Below are 26,443 nucleotides of genomic sequence, written 5' to 3'. Positions count from 1 at the left end.
TGTTGGTGTGTTTTGTTGTTGTTTGTTCCCTCTCAAGCCATGCCTGGCTCATAAGGGCTGGTTTCCCGGTTTCATTGGCGTATAAGTACCTCACTTGAACAGGACACCGGTCTGTCACAGGTGAGCTGCTAGATGCAGGAGGAAAGAGTGAAAGAAACTTGTGATGAAAGAGTCAGCAGAAGTTTGCCATTACCTCCTGCTGGAGCTGCATGGAGCTTAATTGTTTTGTTCATAAGCACACACATTGCCCGGACTGAGATTTGAACCCATGATCCCTCGACTGCGAGTCCCCTAGGCCATGTGCATCCACATTGATGTGTTTACATCCCTGAAACTTAGTGGTTTAGCTAAAGAGACTGATAGAATAAGTACTAGGCTTAAAAAAATATAAGTCCTGGAGTTGACTTGTTTGGCTGAAAAACCCTTCAAGGTGGTGCTCCAGCATGGCCACAGTCAAATGACTAAAACAAGTAAAGGAATAAAAGAATAAATCAAAAATTTATGTTGTGTGGTATTTGATATACCTGTATTTATCTAATTTGTTCAAATACGTGTCTCTATCCACTTTAAGGTATTTCTCTCAGCTCATTTTTGTTTACGTCGTACATACCTTTTTGCCCCAAGACCACTTGCACATTCCTCTCGAAACCCTTCTGTACAGCATCCGACTCCATCCTAACCACACACCAAACACAAACCCAATCCTTTCTTCCAAATCTGCAACCTTCTGGAGAGTCACTCCCCCGTCTGTTGCTTCCTTTCACGCATCGACAGAACATCCACTGTATCAGCCTCACCAATCTAGGACGGTCTGCAAAGGTCACCTGTACTGTCCCTCCTTCTCTCGATTAAATAATGAATAACAAACAAAAGAAAGAAAATCTAGATCGCGGGCATAATAGAAGATGACATTAAGTCATAACAAGCACGGGTTTGAGACAGGAAAAAGAAAAAAAACACCAGCAACAAGCCCATTGACGTCAGAGAATCAGCTGCTCTTTTACACTATCTCAAATTGGTGTTTATGGTATCCAATAGCATTTATGCAAAAATCTTAACTGTTAACCCTTCCAACAGCCAACATCAAACTGGCTTATTTTAAGTGTTCGAAATTTTGTTTCAAAGCTTAAGCTGACATTTCGATATTATATGTAAGATAACATTAGACTTCAATTGTTAAATATCTGTCTTTTATTAAGTCGCAGATTAGCCACAGGCACGGCTGTGTGGTTAAGAAGTTTGTTTTGCAATCATGAAGTCTCAGGTTCATTCCCATGTAGCACCTTCGATGGCCCAGTGTCTTTCTTATATTATAGGCCCATGCTGACCAGCGCCTTGTAAGTAGTTGCAAAACTCTGTGGAAACTAGCTGCATCATCATCATCATAATTTAATGTCCTCTCTTCCATGCTGGCATGAGTTGGACAGTTTAACCAGAACAGAGGAGGTAGAAGGTTCAACCAGATTCTATAGCTATCTATCTATCTATAGGTGCAGGTGTGGCTGTGTGGTAAGAAGTTTGCTTCTCAACCACAAGGTTCTGGGCTCAGTCCCAATGCGAGGCATCCTGGGCAAGTGTCTTTTACTATAACTTTGGGCTAACCAAGGCACTGTGAGTGTGATAACTGAGATTTGTATCCAAACAATGACTATACTAAGAAACTAAGATGCATTCTGTCATTTTGTTATATTGCACATTCAGGTGCCTTCTACTACTCAACTCCTACTCTGCTACTCAACTGTGCTCTCTTCCTAACGTCTAGGCTTCTCCCTCTATATCTACGTATTGGGCTGGCCTACTTCATCGTCTGGGGGCGTCCACACAACACATTTGTATGATTTGGGGGTGTAAGCTCAGACTGTTTCATCATGTTGTTTGGTTTTCCAAGTTGGATCCTGCGTGTCATGTTTTCTTCTCTAAGGATCTAGCTGGGATGATGACTCGTGTTAGGTGGTCACATACCACATGGTCACAGTGGATGAAGAAAATAACTTGTGGAGATGGGGACAGACTGGGACACTGCTTGGAGGGTTCACCCAAGACGTCCCAAGCAAATACTGACAAATGATGGAAAAGCAACAATGCACTGCAACAGTGCATGCGCCAATACCTGAATTGACCTATCTGCAATATAGAAACCATTCTTTCATTTATGTATACTGTTTATATTAGTCATACAGGTGTTCTCATCTTGATTGCTGCTCTCAATACATTTTGGCTGTTGTACACTCAAGCTTTCTTCAGGTGTCTCATGTTGAACTTGGTTGTTGCATCAGAATTTTGAACTTACAACCGAGTCCAACACAAGACACCTGAAGAAGACTGGAGCATACAACAACCGAAATAGAGTAAAAACAACAACTAAAATGAAGGTACCAGTTTGACTAATATAAACAGAATACATAAAATAAATTTCTCATCTCAGAAATATAGAATTGTATCCTTTCATTTTGTATAAACATTAACAACATATTCCATTTCATTATTCCTAAATAAGAATTGCTCATTAGAAATTAGGGTAATTAAATGCTAAGAATTTGTACACCACATAAATAGAATCCATACTGACAAAGGAATCATGCATTCATTTTATATTTTATATCCTATATTCCCCTTAATTTTTATTTTTCTTTGTATCTAGATGCACACACCTTTGACCTACAATCAGACGATCAGCTTTTTCATTGTTTCACATTTTTTTTTCTAAAGCCAATCAAAATTAATCCTTCCTGTAATTAACTGTAAATTAATGCCTCTTATCCAAACCATGAACACTCATTCTGTTGATAACATCTTTTATGTACTTAAGTACCTAACGCAATAATGCACACTAAAGAGACTATGAAGGATGTTTATTTTTGTGTCTCTATAATTATGGCTCTAAATGTGTATCATTATTCCAACGGGTTCCACATGGTTTCGGGTTCAGTCCCACTGCATGGCACTGTGGGCAATTGCCTTCTACTACAGTCCCAGGCTGACCGAAGCCTTGCGAGTGGATTTGGTAGATGAAAACTGAATTAAGGGGTTGGGAAGCTTCTTAACCATACAGCCATACTTATGCCTGGTCATATATAAAATAAAATAAATGCGCCCTTTTAAAGCCTAGCCAGGCTCATGGGCCTGGTTTCCTGGTTTCTATGGCGTATGTGTTCCCCAGCTGGACGGGACGCCAGTCCATTGCAGTGTCATTTTTGCCAGCTAAGCAGGCTGGAGCAATGTGAAATGAAGTGTTTTGCTCAAGAACACAATGCGTCGCCCGGTCCAGGAATCGAAACCACAATCTTACGATCATGATGCTGACACCCTAACCACTAAGCCATTTGCCTCCACGGTCATATATAAAGCAGTATATTAACTCCTTTATATAGGTGTTACCATTGTGATTTAAGTATATTTATACATATGATAGTTGTCAATGTAATTTTTCTTGCCTGCTTGTCCTAACAGGTTCTGAAAAAATATTTTTTTAAATAATTTTCATTAATAGGTGCAGGCATGGCTGTGTGATAAGATGTTTGCTTCCCAACTGTATGGTTCTGGGTTCAGTCCAACTGTGTGGCACCTTGGATAAGTGTCTTCTACAATAGCCCTAGGCTAACCAAAGCCTAATGAGTGATTTTGGAAGGTAGAACCTGAAGAAAGCATGTTGTATATATGTATATATATATGTGTGTGTGTGTATGTATATATATATGTGTGTGTGTGTATGTATATATGTGTGTGTGTGTGTGTTTGTCCTCCACTACTGATTGGCAATTGGTGTTGGTTTGTTTACATCACCACAACTTAGTGGTTCAACAAAAGGGTCCCCCCCCCAAAAAAAAAATGAGATTTAAAAAAAAAAAGGACTGGGGTCAATTTGTTTGATTAATCTCGCCAAGGTGGTGCCCCAACACGGATGCAGTCTAATGAATGAAGTAAGAAAAATGTAAAAGATAATGAAGCTTGAAAAATTTAAAGGATCTGTTTTGGAGTTCGTGTGATGTCTGCCAGTTTAAAAGTGCCTTTACCAGAGCTCAATCTGGGGAAAACATTCAGGTCGGGTCTCCAGTTTGAAGATACTCTATGTCCTCCCTCTAGTTTTGGAGACCTTGTAAAAGTCCATAGGCTTTCTTTCCTGACTATCATCATCATCATCATCATCATTTCAACATCTACTTTCCCATACTTGTATAGGTCAGATGGTGTTCGTTGAGGCAGATTTTCTATACCTGGATGCCTTTCCTGTTACCAGCTTGTACAATAGGGATACTTGTTTACAGCTATCATATGACATCAACACAGGGGTACTTGATAACACCTATATACAATGGGCTTCTTTCATTTTCCATCTACCACATTCACTCACAAGGCTTTCATTGGCCAGGGGCTATATTGAAAGACACTTGCGCAAAGTTCCACACACTGATACTAAACCAAGCAAGGTTCCCAACCATTTGGTCTTCTGCTCAGTTTAACTACACCTGCACCTAAAGATGCTTACAGCACCTAGATTTCCCAAGCGGTCACCCATTTAAATACAAACCAATTAGGTTTGATGTTGTTTCATTTCAGTGACTGGATGTCCGTCCGTCCATCTATCTATATGTGTGTGTGTGTGTGTGTGTGTGTGTATATCACCATGATCGACCAGGCTATCAGATGTTGCTACACATCGCTGGTCACAATGCGCTTTGCATTGTTTTAGCCTTCAAATGATGCCACCCCACTGGCTAAGTGAGCAGGCCAACAGAAGAAAGAGTGAGAAAAAGTTGTGGCAAAAAAGTACAGCAGGGATCACCACCATCCCCAGCCGGAGCATCATGGAGCTTTAGGTGTTTTCGCTCAATAAACACTAACAATGCCCGGTCTGGGAATCAAAACCGCGATCCTATGACCGTGAGTCCACTACCCTAACCACTGGGCCATTGCGCCTCCATATGTATATACACATAGTCAAATAGATAGAGAGAGAGAGACAAATAGATAGATAGATAATAGATATTCATATAAATCAGATAAATGTAACAATAATATTGTTATGGCAAAAGTGAATATTGATATGAAAGAAACAACCTGGAAAATGCAGCCTACATGAGGCGAATATGGTTTGGTCTATGAAACATGTAGGAGTACCAACTATGTCAGCCTCATAACAAATAACAGAAATATTTATATAGCTGCATGGGCAGCTATGCTGGCAAACACTCGAGGCACCTATTTTGACATATAAGAAGGTTTATGTTTATCGCAGAAGAACATGAAGAAAATGTTAAACTCTTGAAATTTCTTGAGGTGAGAGATGATTATATTTAAAAAAAAAGGAAATGAATACTTACAGTAAACATATTATACACCTGGTTACTAGCAACTTAGGTTATTGTTGTTGTTGTTGTTGTTTTTGGCCCCGAGTATTCTCTGATCAAGTAGATCTATGGTCAAAGATATTCCAACTCTGTTCATGTTGTCTTTTATCCAGACACAGTTTATCTAGGACTACATTATCCAATGTCCTTTTTATTTTTGTTTATTTTAAAGATAGTAAGAAGTGACCTGAAGGGGATTTGGCTGCTATTTCCAGCACATGGAGCAATCGTGTTAAGTAAAGCTTTCCAAACTTTTTACTCAACTGACTCATTATTTACAAAATACAACAATTTTGCCGACACAGTGATACATTAATTAAGTTTAATTAGCAAATTAGCACCATATCCTGTCACCAGTTACTGGTTTAATTGCACGCAAGGTTATCGCATCTCAAATATACTTCACAACCTCCAAATATTCGTAAAAACTGATCGCAACTGAATTAATATTATGACCACCACCAAAAAGATTTTTCAGTGACATACAGCAGTGCTGCAGCAGAGAGGATGAAAAGCTCCCATACACAAACTCCCCAAGGACAATGCTTTTTTTTTTTCTTTTTGCCAGTGAGCAACCTAGACAGGCAATGGTTAATAATAGACAGTAAGTTCCAAATAAAGGACTTTATTCAGTAGGCAAACGACAGACAAGTGAAAAGCTGCACATTCAAAACAATATCAGATTGTGCATAAGCAAACTAAATCAATAAAACATTGATTGATGTAGATGATGGTCTGGCATTTCTGTAAAATAATTTACTGTAAACAAAAGACTAAATCTGTTGCTGGAAAAAATTGCTTATTTCTATTTTATTGTTTTACATTCGTTTTTTTTTCTATTCTATCATATGTGAGATGGTTTACTTGTTGCGGTTATTGATTTTATGGCTTGATACCCATCATACTGTTAATCACTCAACTGCGAAATATGAGTGGAGTTTATTAATAAACTAGAATAAGGTGGCAAGCTGGCAGAATTGCTAATGAGTTGGCATGCCAGGCGAAATGGTTAGCGGTATTTCGTTTGCCGTTACGTTCTGAGTTCAAATTCTGCCGAGGTCGACTTTGCCTTTCATCCTTTCGGGGTTGATAAATTAAGTACCAGTTATGCACTGGGATCAATGTAATCGACTTAATCCCTTTGTCAGTCCTTGTTTGTCCCCTCTATGTTTAGCCCCTTGTGGGCAATAAAGAAATAAGAATCGTTAGCATGCCGGACGAAATGCTTAGCGGTATTTCATCTGCCGTTACGTTCTGTGTTCAAATTCTGCCGAGATCGACTTTGCCTTTCATCCTTTCAGGGTTGATAAATTAAGTACCAGCTACGCACTGGGATCGACTTTGTCTTCTTCTTTTCAGAGTTGATAAAATAAAGTACCAGTCAAGTACAGGGGTTGATTACATCCACCCTCCCGTTAGAAAAAATTCTTTTCTTTGTGTTGAAATTTGAAGCAATTGAGGTGCAAAACTGGCAAGTGGCATTTCATCTGTCTTTACATTCTGAGTTCAAATTCCACCAAGGTCAACTTTGCCTTTCATCCTTTCAAAGCAGATAAATTAAGAGCGAGGCAAGCTCTGGGATTAATGTAATCAACAAGTAGCCTCCCCTAACATTTCAGGCTTTGTGCCATTAGTAAAAAGGATTATTGGTATATAACGGTGGGGAGCTGGCAGAATTGTTAGCATGTTGGACAAAATGTTTAGCAGCATCTCTTCTGGTTCTTCGCATTCTGAGTTCAAATTTCACTGATGTTGACTTTGCCTTTCGTCCTTTTGGGGGTCAATAAAAATAAGTTCCAGTTAAACACTGGGCTGATATAATCGACTAATACCATTCTACTAAAACTGATACTAAATCGACTAATACCATTCTACTAAAACTGATACTAAATCGACTAATACCATTCTATTAAAACTGATGCTAAATCGACTAATAACATTCTACTAAAACTGATACTAAATCGACTAATGCCATTCTACTAAAACTGATACTAAATCGACTAATACCATTCTACTAAAACTGATACTAAATCGACTAATACCATTCTACTAAAACTGATACTAAATCGACTAATACCATTCTACTAAAACTGATACTAAATCGACTAATACCATTCTACTAAAACTGATAGCTTTGTGCCAAATCTGAAATTATTATTAGTATCTAATTTACAGTGTGAAGTTAGTGGAAGGGGTGTGTGACAGACTAATGCTTCTGTTGACAACAAAGAGATTCTCATTCTCTATGAATAGCAAAGGAAAGTACATAATGTGTGTGTGTGTGTGTGTGTGTGTGTGAGGAAAGTAACATATGGCAGTGATATGTAGAAGTGGGTGCAGGTGACCTGCTGAAATTGGAGATGAATGAACTTCAGTGATAGCTGAAGTGAATCATAAAAGACAACTGGATATTATACAAGAATGCTTCTAATGAAATGGATGAATGAAAAACGTTGTTGTTGTTGTTGTTGTTGTTTGGTCTCATGTCAGCCCTCATTGAGCAGACCAATGATCAAAGGCATTCCAGCTGTGACCTCATCATCTATTTTGGTAAGAAGACTATATAATAAGAACATGTTACCAAGTGAGGCCCTAATTTAAGATAAGATGACATGGTGTGATTTGAAGGAGATTTGGTTATTCTTTCTAGCATAGGGATTGACCACAGTGAGGCTAAGCTTCCTCCTCCTCTGCTAAAAAATTGAAGTCAGCAATTTGCACCAAACACCAAAGCCTATTGTTGAAGGTTTTGTTGTTGCATGACAATGCATGCCCACACACAACTGCCCAGACCGTTGAAACCATTAAACAATTGGGTTTTGAGGTGCTGGAACACCCTGCCTACAGTCCAGATCTGACCCCTTCCGAATATCTTATCTTTGGACCACTCAAAGATGGTTTACAAGGTTGTCGATTTCCTAGATGTGAAGGAAGCGGTTCATAAATTGTTGCACGACCAACCGAAAACCTTCTTCTTGGAGGGAATATGCAAGCTTGTCGACTGCTGGACTGAATGCATCAAAAAGGAGGGAAGCTATATAGAAAAATGACATACTTGTTTACCCCCTGCTTTTGTGTAAATACACTGAAAAAACAAGAGTGTGTATAATTTTTGATTCGCCCTCGAATATATATATCATCATCATCACCATCATTTAACGTCCGTTTTCTGTGCTAGCACAGGTTGGTCAGTTTGACCGGGATCTGGGAAGCCAGGAGGCTGCACCAGGCTCCAGTCTGATCTGGCAGTGTTTCTACAGCTGGATGCCCTTCCTAATGCCAACCACTCTGAGAGTGTAGTGGGTGCTTTTACGTGCCACTGGTACAGGTGCTAGGGGAGGCTGGCAGTGGCCATGATTGGTTGGTGCTTTTTACGTGCCACCGGCACAGAAGCCAGTCAAGGTGGCACTGGCAACAGGCTTCTTTCAGTTTCCGGCGATCAAATCCACTCATAAGGCTTTGGTCAGCCTGGAGCCAAAGTAGAAGACACTTGCCCAAGGTGCCACACAGTGGGACTGAACCCGGAACTATGTGAATGAGAAGCAAGCTTCTTAGCACACAACCACGCCTATATATAAGGAGATAGAGAGATTTCAGCAACAGGATGGAAGGAGAGAATATAACGAGATCTAAAAATAAGTTAAAAGGAGAGAAGAAAATTTTTTTAATTGATTAAATCAGTGAATAAACAAAGGCTGAGTCATAAGTAAAATTAAAGAGAGAGAAAGAGAGAAAGAGAGAGAGAGAGAGAGAGAGGAGGAGTGAAAGAAGTGCAAGAGAGAGAGAAAGAGTAGGAGTGAAAGAAGTGCAAGAGAGAGAGAAAGAGTAGGAGTGAAAGAAGTGCAAGAGAGAGAGAAAGAGTAGGAGTGAAAGAAGTGCAAGAGAGAGAGAAAGAGTAGGAGTGAAAGAAGTGCAAGAGAGAGAGAAAGAGTAGGAGTGAAAGAAGTGCAAGAGAGAGAGAAAGAGTAGGAGTGAAAGAAGTGCAAGAGAGAGAGAAAGAGTAGGAGTGAAAGAAGTGCAAGAGAGAGAGAAAGAGTAGGAGTGAAAGAAGTGCAAGAGAGATGAAAATGGACTAAAGAGAGATAGAGAGAGAGAAACAATATGGAGAAAGGATATAATAATTCAAAAGAATAAAGTTAATATAGTAAAAAAGAATTACATTTACAATTGAAATTTAAACTTTTTCTTGCAAAATACTCTTCTGGAAAACGAATCCAGTAATCTCTATATACATAAAGCTGAAGTTGTTAGCCTTCAACTAACACTATCTCCTCCGAGACCCTGCGGCGCAAGTTGACCGAAATTGAGAGTATGATAGAAGAAGGCTTGCTCTTCCTTCCGTAGAAGATAAAATTCAAATCGGACCATGTTAAGACTAAAAATTATTTACATCAAAAAGGTGATTTTTTTTCTATGAAAATCCCTATTTTTTACGATTTTTTTACTGCTGTGTCGCCATTTTTCGGTGTATTTCAACCAGAAAAATGTTCACTTAAAGAGAATAACAAGCTACATAATGCAAAATTTTTACTTTTCAAAAATTCCAATTCTAAAAGCTCGAAAAGAAAACAAGCCTGAGCAATGCTGGGCTAATACTACTAGTAATTGATATGAAGACTTTATAAAATCTTTCATTTTGAGTCACTATTTTGAATGGTGTGTATGTGTGTGTGTTTGTGTGAGAGCGTGTTTGCATGTGTGTGAGTGTGTGTACATGAATGCAAATAGGCTATTCATGTTGAGTAGGCATTGTTATCTCTTCATTGTAGAATGAATGGGTGTGGTTAATATCTGTAAGAAGCCTAATTTAGTTACTTTTGCATTTGTGCACACACGTGTGGGGGCGCACGTACGCAGGTGCAGGCACGCATGCGCACACACACACATGCATACACACACATACTGTCTATGCAGATTTGGTTGAGCATGTGTGTGTGTGTGTCCATGCATGTCCTAGTGACTAAGAAGTTTGCTTAGCTATCATGAGATACTGGGTTCAATTCCATAGCAAGAAACTTTTAACAAGTGTCTTATTATATATAGCCTCAGGTCAAACCAAGTTCCATGAGTGAAATTGGTCAGATGTTAGATGGAAACTATGTAGAAGCCTGCAATATAGGCTGTATGTGGAACTCAAAGGGTCTGCTTTGTCAAACATTGTGTCAGCTGCTTACACATATATTTAGGACTACATTATCTGATGTCGCCTTCTATTTTTGATATAACAATACAGCAAAAGGTGACTCAGAACACCAGAGGTCACAAACTGCCACAAGCTTGACCATAAAACTGTCAGAGAACAGCTGACACTTCACAGTTTGCCCTTCAAAGCCTGGAGGCGTCACAGCATGTGGTATCCTAAATGGGTGGTGTGTGTGTGTGTGTGTGTGTGGTTTACCATCACAAAATGAAGGTGGGGGGAGGATTGCCATACTGTCAGGCCTTTTACTGGCTCCTTGGTCTAACCATGCTGGATTGAGCAGGGGAAGAAAGTCTATGGCATCTTGTTGTGACCCCACTTCGGTCATGAATGACCATGGGTTTGCACCTAGAAAGTTACCCTACCAGGCACAAGTCCGGGCAAGGTTGTTTATGGAAGACCAGCAGTTGCCCATGCATACCAGCCTCCCCTCTCCATGCCACCAGTGTTGTCCAAGGGAAAGGCAAAGGGGCCGATACAGCTTGGCACCAGTGACGTCGCAGCTCATTTATTAACATGCAAGTGGCTGAGCACTCCACAGACACGTGTACCCTTAACGTAGTTCTCGGGGGAGATTCAGCGTGACACAGAGTGTGACAAGGCTGGCCCTTTGAAATACAGGTACAACAGAAACATAAAGAAAGAGTGAGAGAAAGTTGTGGTGAAAGAGTGCAGCAGGGTTCACCACCACCCCCTGCTGGAGCCTCGTGGAGCTTTAGGTGTTTTTGCTCAATAAACAAACACAATGCCCGGTCTGGGAATCGAAACTGCAATACTATGACTGTGAGTCCGCTGCCCTAACCACTGGGCCATTGCATCTAGACCAAGGTAAATTGATGTATTCAGAATAATTCATGGAACATATAAATGGGTTTGCTATGGTAAAGAAAAAAAAAGGTGTAACATTCCTAGCAAGGCATGGCTTTGTGGTTAAGAAGCTCACTTTGCAATCACATGGCTTCAGGTTCAATCTTACTGTGTGACACCTTGAGCAAGTTTTTTCAATAATAGCCCAATCCAACCAATGTCTGGTGAATGAAGTTGGCAGATGGAAACTGTGTGGAAGCCCATCGTGTATGTGCGTATTTATATGTGTAGACATGTGTGTCTGTGTTTGTCACACCCTTCATCCATTCATTGCTTGATACCGGTATTGGTTTGTTTATGTTCTTGTAACTTAGCAGTTTGGCCAAAATGTCTGATAGAATAACTACCAGACTTAAAAAGTAAGTACCGGGGTTGATTTGTGCGACTAAACTCTCCAAGGCAGTGCTCCAGCATGACCACTCTCTTATGACTGGCACAAGTAAAAGATAATAAATATACACTAGGTGTAGGAGTGGCTGTGTGGTAAGTAGTCTGCTTATGAACCACATGTTTCCAAGTTCAGTCCCACTGTGTGGCACCTTGGGCAAGTGTCTTCTGCTATAGCTTCAGGTTGACCAAAGCCTTGTGAGTGGATTTGGTAGACAGAAACTGAAAGAAGCCTGTCGTATATATATATATGTGTGTGTGTGTGTGTTTGTGCGTCTGTGTTTGTCCCATCAACATCGCTTGACAACCGATGCTGGTGTGTTTACGTCCCTGTAACTTAGCAGTTTGGCAAAAAAAGCCCGATAGAATATAAGTATACTAGGCTTACAAAGAATAAGTCCTGGGGTTGATCTGCTCGACTAAAGGCAGTACTCCAGCATGGCCACAGTCAAATGATTGAAACAAGTAAAAGAGTATGCAAATCATTCTGTCCAAAACATTAAAGTTTTCCTCTTCCTTGCAACAAACCAATGTTTTTGTTTTCCATTTTTAAGCTGCTTATGCACACAAACTGCCAACACAGGCTATCATTGTGTGTGTGTGTGTGTGTGTGTGGATGGGGTTATGTGTGGGTGTGTGTGTGTGTATGTGTTGGGGGTAACAATCAAAACAGTCAACATGGTCATGTGGTTAGTTCCTGATCTATTAACATGGTGTGTTCTTTTCTGGCTCCTATACTACTACTACTACCACCACCACTACCACCACCACTATCATCGCTGCCACCCACCATCACTACTACTACCGCCGCCACCACCACCATCACACACTACTACCACAACTACCACCACTATTATCACCGCTGCCTCCACTACCACCATCACTAATACCACTACCACTAAAGCTGCCACCACCACCAGACACTACTACTACAACTACCACCACTATCACTGCTACTACTACTACTACTACAACCACCACCACCACCACTACCACACTATGCTTTTTTTTTCCTGTTTCAAATATCTTCCTGATTTACAGGTCCAGCTACTGTTGCTACTTTTCCAATTTCATTCGTCACATAATGTGTTTCTTTCTCTAAATTCGGTCCCAAACTTTACGTACAATACTTTATTCTGAACACTGATGCCTTATAAGAACACTCTTCCGATATGTTTCTGCAATACTTCTGAGCCAACAATGTCAAACGCTCAGCAGTTAGGATACACATACATACATACATACATACATACACACACATACATATATATGCATGTACACACATATATATGCATATACACACATATATATACGTATACACAGACACACATGCATATATACATATATTACATATATACATATATTACATATATACATATATTACATATATATATATATATATATATACACACACACACACATACACACACACATATATATATATATATATATATATATACAATATATACATACACATACACAATTGGCTTTCAGTTTCTGTCAAGCAAATCCACAAGACTGTAGTTGGCCTGGGGTTATAGAAGAAGACACGTGCCACAGGTGTCACACAGAGGGACTGAACTCAAAACGATGCGGCTGAAATGCAAACTTCTAACCACACAGCCACAACTGTGCCTACACAAAAGAAAAGATGTGAACATTTAATCCATAATCACCTAAGCAAAACGAAAAAATATTTTTGGTTGGATTAACAATTATGGTTTAAATGTTTATTTGTTCTCAAACTTAAGTAACCGGATATATCTTTTTTTCACCTTCTCCCTGAAAATATGTGACTTTACAGGCATGAATCTTTGATTTGTGAAACTAAATCCCATACCATAACCATAGAATATGCCACTGACATGCTTTTTAATGTTATTCTTACTGTCTTTATTAAAACAAGAAGGTTTTGTGTTAAGAATTTCTGCCAAATTTACAATAAACTGAGGTGAGTTAAACTAGAAGCCATTACATTAAAGAGCTATCAGAGGAAGGGAGATAACAAATAACATCTAACAAATAATAATGGTTCTTATTTTGTTGCTAACATATGTATCTTAATAAGTGTTTTCATGTTGATTACACAAGAGATTACTTTTTCTCTGCCTTCCTATGAGATATTATTAACACAATGGAGAATGTTGCATGTTAAAACATCTGTTTAGAGTGAGCTACAGTGTTGCAGCACATATCTTAGAAGAGGAAAAAGGGAAATAATAATATAATAATAATAATAATAATATAATAATAATAATAATAATAATAATAATATAATCCTTTCTACTGAAGGCACAAGGCCTGAAATTTTGGGGGAGGGGGACTATCGGATTACATTAACCCCACTGTTTCACTGGTACGTAATTTATCGACCACCCCTCCAAAAGGATGAAAGGCAAAGACGAAATAATAATAATAATAATAGTAATCATCATCATCATCATCATCATCGTCGTTTAATGTCCACTTTCCATGCTGGTTTGACTGAGGTCTGGCAAGCCAAAAGGCTTGCACCAGGCTCCAATCTGATCTGGCAAAATTTCTACAGCTGGATGCCCTTCTAAATGCCAACCACTCTGAAAGTGTAGTGGGTGCTTTTTACGTGCCACTGGCAAGAGGGCCAGTAAGGCAGTACTGGCAATGACCACGCTCAAATGGTATTTTTTATGTGCCACCTGCACAGGAGCCAGTAATAATAATAATAATAATTTCAATTTTTGGTGCAAGGCCAGCAATTTCAGGGAAGGATTAAGGCAATTACATTGACCCCAGTGTTCAACTGGTACTTATTTTATTGACCCTGAAAGGATGAATGGCAAAGATGACCTCAGCAGAGTTTGAACTCAGAACATAAAGATAAACGAAATGCCACTAACCATTTTGTGTGGCATGCTTACAATTCTGCCAGCTTGCTACCTTAATAATAATAATAATAATCCTTTCTACTATAGGCACAAGGCTCTGAAATTTTAAGGAAGTGGACTAGTTGATTACATCAACTCCAGTGTTTCACTGATACTTAATTTATTGACCCCGAAAGGATGAAAGGCAAAGTTGATCTTGGCAGAATTTGAATTTGGAACATAGCAATGGGCGAAATACTGCTAGGCATTTTGTCCAATGTGCTAATTGTTCTGCCATAATAATAATAATAATAATAATAATAATAATAGTGGATGCGCAATGGCCCAGTGGTTAGGGCAGCGGACTCGCGGTCGGAAGATCGTGGTTTCGATTCCCAGACCTGGCATTGTGTGTGTTTAATGAGTGAAAAACCTAAAAAAGCTCCACGAGGCTCTGGCAGGGGGTGGTGGTGACCCCTGTTGTACTCTTTCGCCACAACTTTCTCTCACTCTCTCTCCCTGTTTCTTGAGTAATGCTGCGATGGACTGGTGTCCCGTCCAGCTGGGGGGAACATATACACCACAGAAACTGGGAAACTAGGCCCATGAGCCTGGCTAGGCTTGACTAGGGCGAAAAAAAATTAATAATGGGTATACTGGGCTTTGTATATTTTATCCCAGTGTCACTTTGATGGCATGCACTGCTCTCTCACTCAATAATAATAATAATAATAATAATAATAATAATCCTTTCTACTATAGGCACAAGGCCTGAAATTTTGGGGCAGGGACTAGTCAATTATATTGACCCCAGTGTTTCACTGGGGCTTACTTTATCAACCCCGAAAGGATGAAAGGCAAAGTTGACCACGGTGGAATTTGAACTCAGAATGTAGCAACAGGCAAAATACCACTAAGCATTTCATTTAGTGTACTAACGATACTGCTAGCTCACCGCTTTAATAATTATAATGATAATAATGATAATAATCCTTTCTGCTATAGGTACAATGTCTGCAATTTTGAGGGAGAGGGCTACTTAATTACATCAACCCCAGTATTCAACTGGTACTTATCGAAATCAAATTCGATGACTGGCATCCGTGCTAGTGGAGCGCTAAGAGTACCATACGAGTGAGATCGGGGCCAGAGCAACAAGCTGGCCTCCGAGCCAATGGCACGTTAAACACACCATTCGAGTTTGATTGTTACCTGCGTTGCCTTACTAGTACTTGTGCTGGTGGCACGTGAAAAACATTCGAGGAAGGTTGTTGCCAGTGCCGCTGGACTGGCTCCTGTGCAGGTGTCACATAAAAAGCACCATTTGAGCGTGGCCATTGCCAGCACCGGCTGACAGGCCCTCATGCTGGTGGCACGTAAAAGCACCCACTACACTCTCGGAGTGGTTGGCGTTAGGAAGGGCATCCAGCTGTAGAAACTCTGCCAGATCAGATTGGAGCCTGGTGCAGCCATCTGGTTCACCAGACCTCAGTCAAATCGTCCAACCCATGCTAGCATGGAAAGTGGACGTTAAACGATGATGATGATGATGATGAAAGGACGACAGGCAAAGTCGTTCTCCACACAATTTGAACTCAGAATATAAAGCCAATGAAATGCCATTAAGCATTTTGCCCAGTCTGCTAATGATTTTAATTGGATACAGTGCTCAGATGCACTACAACTCTTTAGAAAAGGGTGAAAAAAGGGGACAGCAAGCTGCAATAAGTGAAACAAAGAAGGACAACAAAGACAGCTAAAAGTGCATGCACTTTATACAAAATGAAGCACAAAAAGATAGAAAGGCAAATACTAAAACAGCCCTAAAAAGGAAGGGCACATGGGCACATCCAGAGTTGTATTGGCAAATTTCGGGGAACATGGAATTTTTGAAGATCATGGTGTCCTGACTGTTAACAACTGGCACAAGTTTATCACAGCCAATGAGCAGGTGTAATGAAAATTATATCCGGTTGCTTAGGTATTTATTAAACAATTTTGAACTTTAGAATGTCACAGAGATTACAGTAATAACACCTTCAATTTCACCCACCTCTCATTCTCTGAAAATTATCTCCATTAAATGAAATAAATATACTCCACTGTAATTTGTCAATGAAAGTCTCAGCGTGACTTTGTAAAATGCTTGGCAATGAGCCAAAAAAAAGAAAATCAAGCTGACTGGTTGATATGGAGTTGCTTAGCTACACATTTTTCATCTTTTAGCAAACAGATAAATGAAGGCAAGGCCGAGTGGTTAAGAAGCTCGCTTTGTAACCATGTGGTTTTCACTTCAGTCCCATGGGGCAGCCACCTTGGGCAAACGTCTTCCGTTATTGGCCCAAGCTGAATACCTTGTGAGTGAATTTGGTAGATAGAAACTGTGGAAGCCTGTGATTATCTATATCTATCTATATATATATATATATATATATAGTTAGATAAATGGATAGATAGATAGATAGAGAGAGAGAGAGGGTTGGCCAAGAGTCACCCGACAGTAAATCAAAGAAATTCCATGAACACTTAATATTCAATTTTATTTATGCATTCCATTTATGAATGTGTAATAATTGAATGTTGTGAGTTAAAATCAGTTTTTTCTCAGCATTTGTCTATTTATTAGCGAAGTCTCATATAAAATAATTTTTTCTTTTAATCATGGAATTAAATGGGTTTTGATTTAGTGTCAGGTGACTTTTGGCCAACCCTGTATATATATATATATACACACACACATATACATGTATAAATATATGTGCGTGTGAATGTGTGTGAACATATATGTATAAATATGTATATATATTATCATTGAGCATCCACTTTCCCATGCTTAGATGGGTCAGACGTGTGTGTGTGTGCTTGTCCCCTCACTGTTTGACAGGTAGTGTTGGTTTGTTTACGTCCCTGTAACTTAGTGGTTCAGCACAGAAAAAGACCCCAATAGAATAAAACAAAAGTACTAGGGTTGATTTGTTCACCTTAAATCCTTCAAGACTGTGCTCCAGTATGGCCACAGTCCACTGGATGAAACAAGTAAAACATAAGAAAAAAAACCGATGATGATGACTTCACAAAATAACACCGTAGCTCTGTAACACCCAAATGATCAATATACAAGGGAAACGAGATTTATTGGTTCTCTGCATTTTATTTATTGATTTACTATTGATTTATAATTATGGCCCTAAACTACTCGGTTGTAAAGCAAGCTCCTGAACAATACAGCTATGTCTGAGGTCCCTCTAGTCCTATCTCACTAAGAGCTATTCAACCTCTCAAGAGTTGATGCTAGGAAAACAAACAAAAAAAAGGTACTCAATGCACAAGCGTTGCTGTGTGGTAAGAATTTTGCGTCCCAACCACATGGTTCATGGTTCAGTCCCCACTGTGTGACACCTTGGCCAAGTGTATTTTACAACAGATTTGTTAGTGGATCTCGTAGATAGAAACTGAAAGAGGCCCATCATCATCATCGTCGTTTAGCATTCACTTTTCATGCTGGCATGGGTTGGATGGTTTGACTGGGGTCTGGCTAGTCAGAAGATCATACTCGAATGTTGCTTTTTATGTGCCACAGGCACAGGAGCCAGTCAGGCAGCACTAGCAACGATCACACTTGAATGGTGCTTTTTATGTGCCACCTGCACAGGAGACAGTCAGGCGGCACTGGCAACGACCATGCTCAAATGGTGTTTTTACGTGCCACCGGCATGGGAGCCATCAGGCAGCACTGGCAATGATCACACTCGAATGGTGCCTTTAATGTACCACTGGTATGGGTGACAATCAGGCAGTACTATCATTGTATATATATATTGATATATATATGTGTATGTGTGTGTGAGTGCTTTTGTGAGTGTGTGTCATGCCACTGCTTAACAACCAGTGTTGGTGTGTTTACGTCTACATAACTTAGCTGTTCAGCAAAATAGCCTGACAGAATAAGTACCAGGTTTAAGAAAAATAAGTGCTGGGGTTAATTCATTTGACAAAAATTCTTCAAGGCTGTGCCCCAGCATGGCCACAGTCTAATGACTAGAACAAGTAAGAGACAAATATACTCTGGAAAGTGGTTGGCAACAGGAAAGCTGTCCAGTTATAGGAACCAAGCTGAATGGTGCATTAATACAGTCTTTAGACACAGTGGTTACCAAAGAGAGGTAACTTAGATTGTGAGGACTTGTCCAACCCATACCATCATGGAAAGCAGACATGAAATAATGATGATGATGACGATAATTTAACAAAATAGCATCTTTTAACCCATAAAGCGCTGAGATTTGCACTTACATAGCATGGACTGCTGAGCACATTTTATGAAAATGAGACCACCATGTACAAACAAAACACAAAAAATAGTTAAAATATCTTCTTAGTATAAAATGGTGGAAAATTTTACATCATCTGAAAAGTCATTAGTTGAACTATTAGTTCTCTTGCATTCTGGGGGGTATTGGAGCATTTGAGTGACATTAGACCCCCAACAAACCGCCCATAAATTAACTGCATCTATCTGAGCCATGATCGTGGCCCATCGTGCTTTTTGTGTTAACTCTATAAAATCTAGATGATTTGTATGAAGAGAAAACAGGATTTATTGGGGTTTTTTGAGGGAATCTCTTTAAAGAGTACCATAAATCCTCGAGTATAGTCCGTAGGGGGCTGTACTTCTGAAAAACCTAAACCTTGTGTATAATACTCACTCCTTCTCTAACTTGAGTCGTATGTAATGAAGCCAGCAGCACCTAGTCAAACAAACACTTCCGCGCATGCGTAATACAATAATGGTGATGTTCTTAATTGTTATACAGGAATGTAAATATGTTTGCAAATTGTTTTTGTTACATGTTATTCTGTGTTCTGAATACTTTTATTTTAATAAATGTTGCTTACTGCAAGTTATGGATGATTCTTTTATGACTTCATTGCTTTCAAGCTTAGCTTAAGGTATTTTTGTGCCCGACATCACAAAATGCGTCTGAATAAACCATTGCCGAACAGCAAATAGAGACTCGGACATTGCTTAGAAAATATTTTTCATTTTTAACCTTGTATATAGTACGCACAAGGGATTTTGACCTTTAAATTTTGGGGAAAAAATACGGATTATACTTGAGAATTTACGGTAATGAGGTGCACAAAAATTAAATTTTATCACACACAAATTATCTAAATGTCAATAATTCTGCAATGATCACTACAAAATTATTGCTTGCATGGTTGATTTGTTAATTAGCTATTTAAAACCATTAAAGATCAAGAAGGCACATGGTTTAGTGGTCAGGGTTTTCAGCTCATGATGGTAAGGTTATGAGTTCAATGCACGGCAGCACATTGTATCATTGAGCAAGACACTTTATTTCACATTGCTCCAGTTCACGCAGTGGCAAAATTGAGTAGTACCTGTATTTCAAAAGGCAGCGAACTGGTAGAAACGTTAGCACGCCAGGCGAAATGCTTTGCGGTATTTCGTCTGCCGCTGCGTTCTGAGTTCAAATTCCGCCAAGGTCAACTTTGCCTTTCATCCTTTCGGGGTCGATAAATCATGTACCAGTTACGCACTGGGGTCGATGTAATCGAATTAATCTGTTTGTCTGTCCTTGTTTGTCCCCTCTGTGCTTAGCCCCTTGTGGGTAGTAAAGAAATAGGTATTTCGTCTGCCGTTATGTTCTGAGTTCAAATTCTGCCAAGGTTGACCTTACCTTTCATCCTTTTGGGGTCGATAAATCAAGTACCAGTTATGCACTGGGGTCGATGTAGTCGACTTAATCCCTTTGTCTGCCCTTGTTTGTCCCCTCTATGTTTAGCTGTCTGAGGGCAATAAAGAAATAAGTACCTGTATTTCAAAAGGCCAGTCTTGTCAGATTCTGCGCCATGCTGAATCTCCCCGAGAACTATGTTGTGGGTGCATGTGTCTCTGGAGCACTCAGCCACTTGCACATTAATTTCATGAGTAGGCTGTTCCATTAGAACCCTTGTCATCATAATAGACAGAGAGCTAGTAGAAGACCAAAATAACTGTTTTAGTCATAATTAGCTAAATCTCCCCATCAGCACTAATAGAACCACAAGAGTTCAATGAGGTCATTTTACTCCATTATCCATTGTTTTATAGCGAAGATGCATTATTTTTGTTCTCTCTATTTTCTTTGTCTTTCTGGCTATATATAACACCAACATATAGTTTTACAGCTTGCTAATTGCCAAATTACCAACAGCACATTTGCAAAATGGGACTGGTCATTATTTTAGACGAGGGGTTGGGGAAGAAATAAAAGCAACCAGGAATGCAGATATGCAGATGTACAATCCAATATGAGGAAATGGATGGCTATCTGAATGAGAGGTTGGTAGTTTATCTTTTGTCAATGGCACTGCATTGTGACAATAACCAAATTATACTTAAATCTCAATAGTTAAGTTAGTATTAACATAACATTAGGCGCAGGAGTGGCTGTGTGGTAAGTAGCTTGCTTACCAACCTCATGGCACCTTGGGCAAGTGTCTTCTACTATAGCCTCGGGCCGACCAAAGCATTGTGAGTGAATTTGGTAGAAGGAAACTGAAAGAAGACCATCGTGTATATGTATATATATAGGTTTGTGTGTTTGTGTCTGTCACCCCAACATCGCTTAACAACCAATGCTGGTGTGTTTACATCCCCGTAACTTAGTGGTTCGGCAAAAGAGACCGATAGAATAAGTACTAGGCTTAGAAAGAATAAGTCCTGGGATCGATTTGCTCGACTTAAGGCGGTGCTCCAGCATGGCCGTAATTAAATGACTGAAACAAGTAAAAGAGTATAACCCTTAGCATTAGCATAACCCACCTGAGACTGCCCCTAATTCTGTGCCATAACTTAGCAGTTTGGCAAAAGAGGCCGATAGAATAAGTACTAGGGTTCCAAAGAATAAGTCCTCAGGTTTTTTGATTTGCTTGACTAAAGGTGGTGCTCCAGCATGGATGTAGTCAAATGACTGAAACAAGTAAAAGAGTAAAAAGCCCTTAGCATCAACATAACCCCTAATTCTGTGGCACAAACTTCCTGTTTTAAAGCAATCTAAATTAAAACCACTCATCAAAATTTCATGCTAATTTATGCTCCAAATAGCAGCTTAATAACAACAAAGTTATTTTACTAAATTCTTCGTTATTTTCTAAATTAATTTAAACAGATGCAGTGTATTTCAACTGAAATACGGTATGAATAGGGTTAATTCAGAGCACGTTATAAAACTAACAAGAAAAATTTAAGCAATGAGCAAAATTATGTATGAGACACTTGTCAGCAAATATGGAGGACTTATTATGTAAAATGGACAAAAACATACACTGGTTAGCATAGAAAAAGCAGCCAATTGTTTAGCAAATAAATTAGTCAGAAACATGATTGTCTTGAAGAACAACAATTTAGTGTTAACATATTTAATGCATGGAGCATTAAAGATGCTAAATGGAAATAATTATGTCACGAGAAAAAAACAAACAATATTAATCACTGATTAATATTAGTTTAATTTGTATAAAGTAGGCGTAATGATGATGATGACCATCATCATTGTCTAACATCTGGTTTCCATGCTGGTATGGGTTGGAGAATTTAACAGGAATTAGCAAGCTAGATGACTGTGCCAAGATCCAATTATTAACCCCAAACACTTTACAGAGTATACTGGGTGCTTTTTATGTGGCACAAGTGCGGTCACCAAATAGCTAGAAGACCCTTCAAATGGCATATCTACAGCCAGTTATGTGGAAAGCTATGAAACGATGGTTGATGAGAAAACAGCTTAATGTTGATAACCAGTAATCTTCTTGCAAATTTATGAGTGTTTTGTCTCTTTTTCAGAGAAAAGTATACCCTTTATTTTTCAGTTATTAGTAATTTATTTATTTACTAGCAATATCGCCTGGCGTTGCTCGGGTTTGTTTTGACCCTTTAGAATTGAAATTTTTCAAAAGTTAAAATTTTGCATTATGTAGCTTGTTGTTCTCTTTAAGTGAACATTTTTCTGGTTGAAATACACCGAAAAATGGCAACACAGTAGTCAAAAAATCGTAAAAAATAAGGATTTTCAAAGGAAAAAAGCACCTTTTTGATGTAAAAATAATTTTTGGTGTTAACATGGTCCGATTTGAATTTTTTCTTCTACGGAATGAAAAGCAAGCCTTCTATCATACTCTCAATTTTGGTCAACTTGTGCCGCAGGGTCTCGGAGAAGATAGTGTTAGTTGAAGGCTACCAAACCTGCCATACACAAACAACTTCAGCTTTATATAAATAGATTATTGGTTTCAGCCAGAGGCTGTGGCCATGCTGGGGTACTGCCATTAAAAGATGCATCAAGCCCAACATGGAGTACGAACCCACAACCCTGAGATTAGGAGTCTTATTCTCTATCAACTGTACTGATTACAACAGTCGTTTCACTAGAAATGTGTTTTTCTAATTTGCTAAAAATTTAAATAACCCTTTAGTATTTAAACTGGCCATATCTGGCTCAAATATTCTACCCGTTTTTTTTTTTTTTATATTTTCAAATTGGCCAGTTCTGGCATCACATACCTACCCTACAATGTCATTCTAAAATTAAACAATCACATTATCGAAATCTAAAAGCTACAAGACAATGCCTGATTGATTCAAAACAATGCAAATAAATAAGCTTTACATTTAAAAGAGTAATCAGGATACTGGAGTGTTAATAAGAGTGTTGTAGTTTACTTGAAGCATTGTAGTACAGAAGCTTCCTTTATTTACCTTTCTCTTTTTCTACTAAATGGATTAACAGTCTTTTATTACAATCTTAGGTCAACTCAAGGTTTGTGGATGAAACCAGGTAGAAGGCATGTAAACACATCAACATCAGTTGTCAAGTGATGTTGGGGGGACAAACACAAACATATACACACACATACATATATATATATATATATATATATATATATATATATATACATACACACACACACACGACGGGCTTCTTTCAGTTTCCGTCTACCAAATCCACTCATAGGGCTTTGGTCGGCCCAAGGCTATAGTAGAAGACACTTGCCCAAGATGCCACGCAGTGGGACAGAACCTGGAACCATGTGGTTGGTAAGCAAGCTACTTACCACACAGCCACTCCTACGCCAATATGTATAAGTTACTTTGTTCCCAGAGACTGCTCATAAAGTGAAAACTCATAAAGCAGAGCAATAATTTTCCATACTAACAATATTATAAATAGTGATTCATTCTCAGAAGAATATTTTACCTGTAAAATTTATAATACTCATAAATATATAAATGGCAATAAAACAACAGTAGAATGTAAAGAATATTTTATGTAAAGTAATAAGAGTGTCAAGATCATTTATAAAAAAGAAAAAATTATTATTACTATAATCGTGTTCTGAATCACATTCACTCGCACTTGACTCACACACACCATCAATTGTAGATATGATTGCTGATTCACAAGCTCTTGTAGATTTCATTTTAAAAACAAGTCTAGAGTTATTTGCTTAGAAGAGGCTTCTTTTTTGTTCTCTATAAATTTCTCATTACATGCAGAAGCATTTGTTATGGCAGTAGAAACTTTTGCACTTTGCTCAAAATTTGGGTCTTGTGCTTGAAAAAAAACAAAAACTTGTAAACCTGGGTCCTTGTCAAGTGAGATATTACTATAAATACTAATGTAGCATCCTTCTTTTGTTCTTTACCCCTTTCGATACTGTATTTCTGTTGAGATGCTCTGTGTTTCTTCCAATTACTTTAAATATAACAAAGAATTTAGTAAAATAACTTTGTTAGGAAGGGCATCCAGCTGTAGAACACACTGCCAGATCAGACTGGCAGATCATTCAGCTAGTGTTAGGAATATAAATTGTGACTAAGATTGGTGGAAGATTTTAATTCAAAACTTGTGAAAACAAAGACATTTGTATTCAAAGCCAGAGCTAGTTTCAGCCGGGTTGGTAACGAAAGGGTTAACCTCTCATCTACTATCGTAAAGCTGCCTTTCTTTCTACTGCAGCCCCAATCAGTCAGCAACAATCTTAGTATTACAAGCTGCATGGCAACCTCACTAGCGCTGGCAGCATGAAACAAGAGCACCTAGTACACTCTACAAAGTGTTTGGTGTTAGGAAGGGCATCCAGCCATAGAAACCAAGCCAAAACAGACACTGAAGCACAATGAAGTCCCCAGACCCATCAGATCCTGTAAAACCATTTAACTCATGCCAACGTTAAAAGATGATAATGATGATGTTGTTGCTATTATTCTTTTACTTGTTTCAGTCATTTAACTGCGGCCATGCTGGAACATCGTCTTTAGTCAAGCAAATCGACCCCAGGACTTATTCTTTGTAAGCCTAGTACTTATTTTATCGGTCCCTTTTGCCGAACTGCTAGGTTACGGGGACATAAACATACCAGCATCGGTTGTCAAGTGATGTTGGGGGGACAAACACAAACATATACATACATATATATATATATATATATACATATACGACGGGCTTCTTTCAGTTTCTGTCTACCAAATCCACTCACAAGTCTTTGGTCGGCCCGTGGCGATAGTAGAAGACACTTGTCCAAGGTGCCACGCAGTGGGACTGAACCCGGAACCATGTGGTTGGTAAGCAAGCTACTTACCATACAGCCACTCCTGCGCTATTGTTGATGGTGTTGCTGCTGCTACTTGTTTGTTTGTTTGTTTGTTGAGCGAAGCGGTCTTCGTCCCATGTCTGTAGTGGGAGAAGTTCGAAACGTGGTCCTTTGCTATTCGTAAGACCCACAGAAGAGAAAGCAGGTCAACCCCCGACACCGAGAGCATCGACGGATGGATGAATGCGCATCAAGCTCGCCGGTTGCGTAGGAAGTCGGGGACAAGAAACAGGAAGAAAGAATGAGAGAAAGTTGGAGCGAAAGAGTACAACAGGGGTCGCCACCACCTCCTGCCGGAGCCTTGTGAAGCATTTAGGTGTTTTTGCTCAATAAACACACACAACGCCCGGTCTGGGAATCGAAACCGTGATCCTCCGACCGCGAGTCCGCTGTCCTAACCACTGGGCCATTGCGCCTCCACTTGCTGCTGCTGCTGTTGATGATGGTGATATTAATATAAGCTATAGTGGAAGGGACAAAGTTCTGTGTAGTGTTTAACAAATAACAGCCACCCACCCTATATGTAACTCCAACTTCAAAGAACCAGCCAGCCAATCTGCTCACTAATCAGGCGAGACTGACAAGCAAACTTTTCTTTCTTCTGTCAAGACAGAGAGCCATGTTAACCGAAGAATAAGGTGCCTCTTGACATAAATTAGTGGCATATTTAGATTAAAGAACAAAGAGAGTGAGAAAGAAAGCCCCCTCCCCCCCGCCATCCCACTCTTGCTTCAAGAAGAGTGAGTTATTTCTATGTAAGATGATATTTCTAAGTGTTGCAGTGAAAAAACCAGATATAATTTCCCTCCACAGAATGATTTCATTTACATTCTATAATGGTGTATTATGTAAGAGAAGAAACGTCTAGAAGTTGATTAATTCTTCAGTAACAGCAGGCATGGTTGCGTGGTAGGTGCAGGCATGGTTGTTTGGTTAAGCAGCTTGTTTAGTAACCACGTGGTTTTGGGTTCAGTCCCACTGTGTAGCACCTTAGGCAAGAGTCTTCTATTATAGTACTGAGTTGATCAATGCCAGGTGGGTGAATTGGATAGATGGAAACTGCATGGAAGTCCATTGTATACATATCTCTTATTATAAAAGGCAGATTTTATCTGCCTCCCTTTGGGAGTTATAGAAAT

The 26,443-nt window shown here is 39.2% G+C and overlaps 1 protein-coding gene across 2 annotated transcripts in view; it reads right to left on the bottom strand.

Annotated features, from left to right (window-relative positions):
- The window catches only part of LOC115213843 (phosphatidylinositol 4-phosphate 3-kinase C2 domain-containing subunit alpha), a 214,296-nt gene that overhangs the window by 115,349 nt on the left and 72,504 nt on the right, over positions 1-26,443 (bottom strand). The window contains exon 1 of one of the 2 annotated variants that reach the window (XM_036504583.1): positions 5,322-5,557. The exons of the other annotated variant lie outside the window; for it this stretch is intronic. Within the exon in view, the coding sequence (XP_036360476.1) occupies positions 5,322-5,330 (9 nt within the window). The 5' untranslated portion in view covers positions 5,331-5,557. Of the gene's footprint in view, positions 1-5,321; positions 5,558-26,443 lie in introns of those variants that run through there. 2 annotated transcript variants of the gene reach the window in all.

The sequence above is a fragment of the Octopus sinensis genome, linkage group LG7 (genome assembly GCF_006345805.1).
Source record: "Octopus sinensis linkage group LG7, ASM634580v1, whole genome shotgun sequence".
Classification (NCBI taxonomy): domain Eukaryota; kingdom Metazoa; phylum Mollusca; class Cephalopoda; order Octopoda; family Octopodidae; genus Octopus; species Octopus sinensis.
This window is presented reverse-complemented; position numbering and strand designations above follow the sequence as displayed.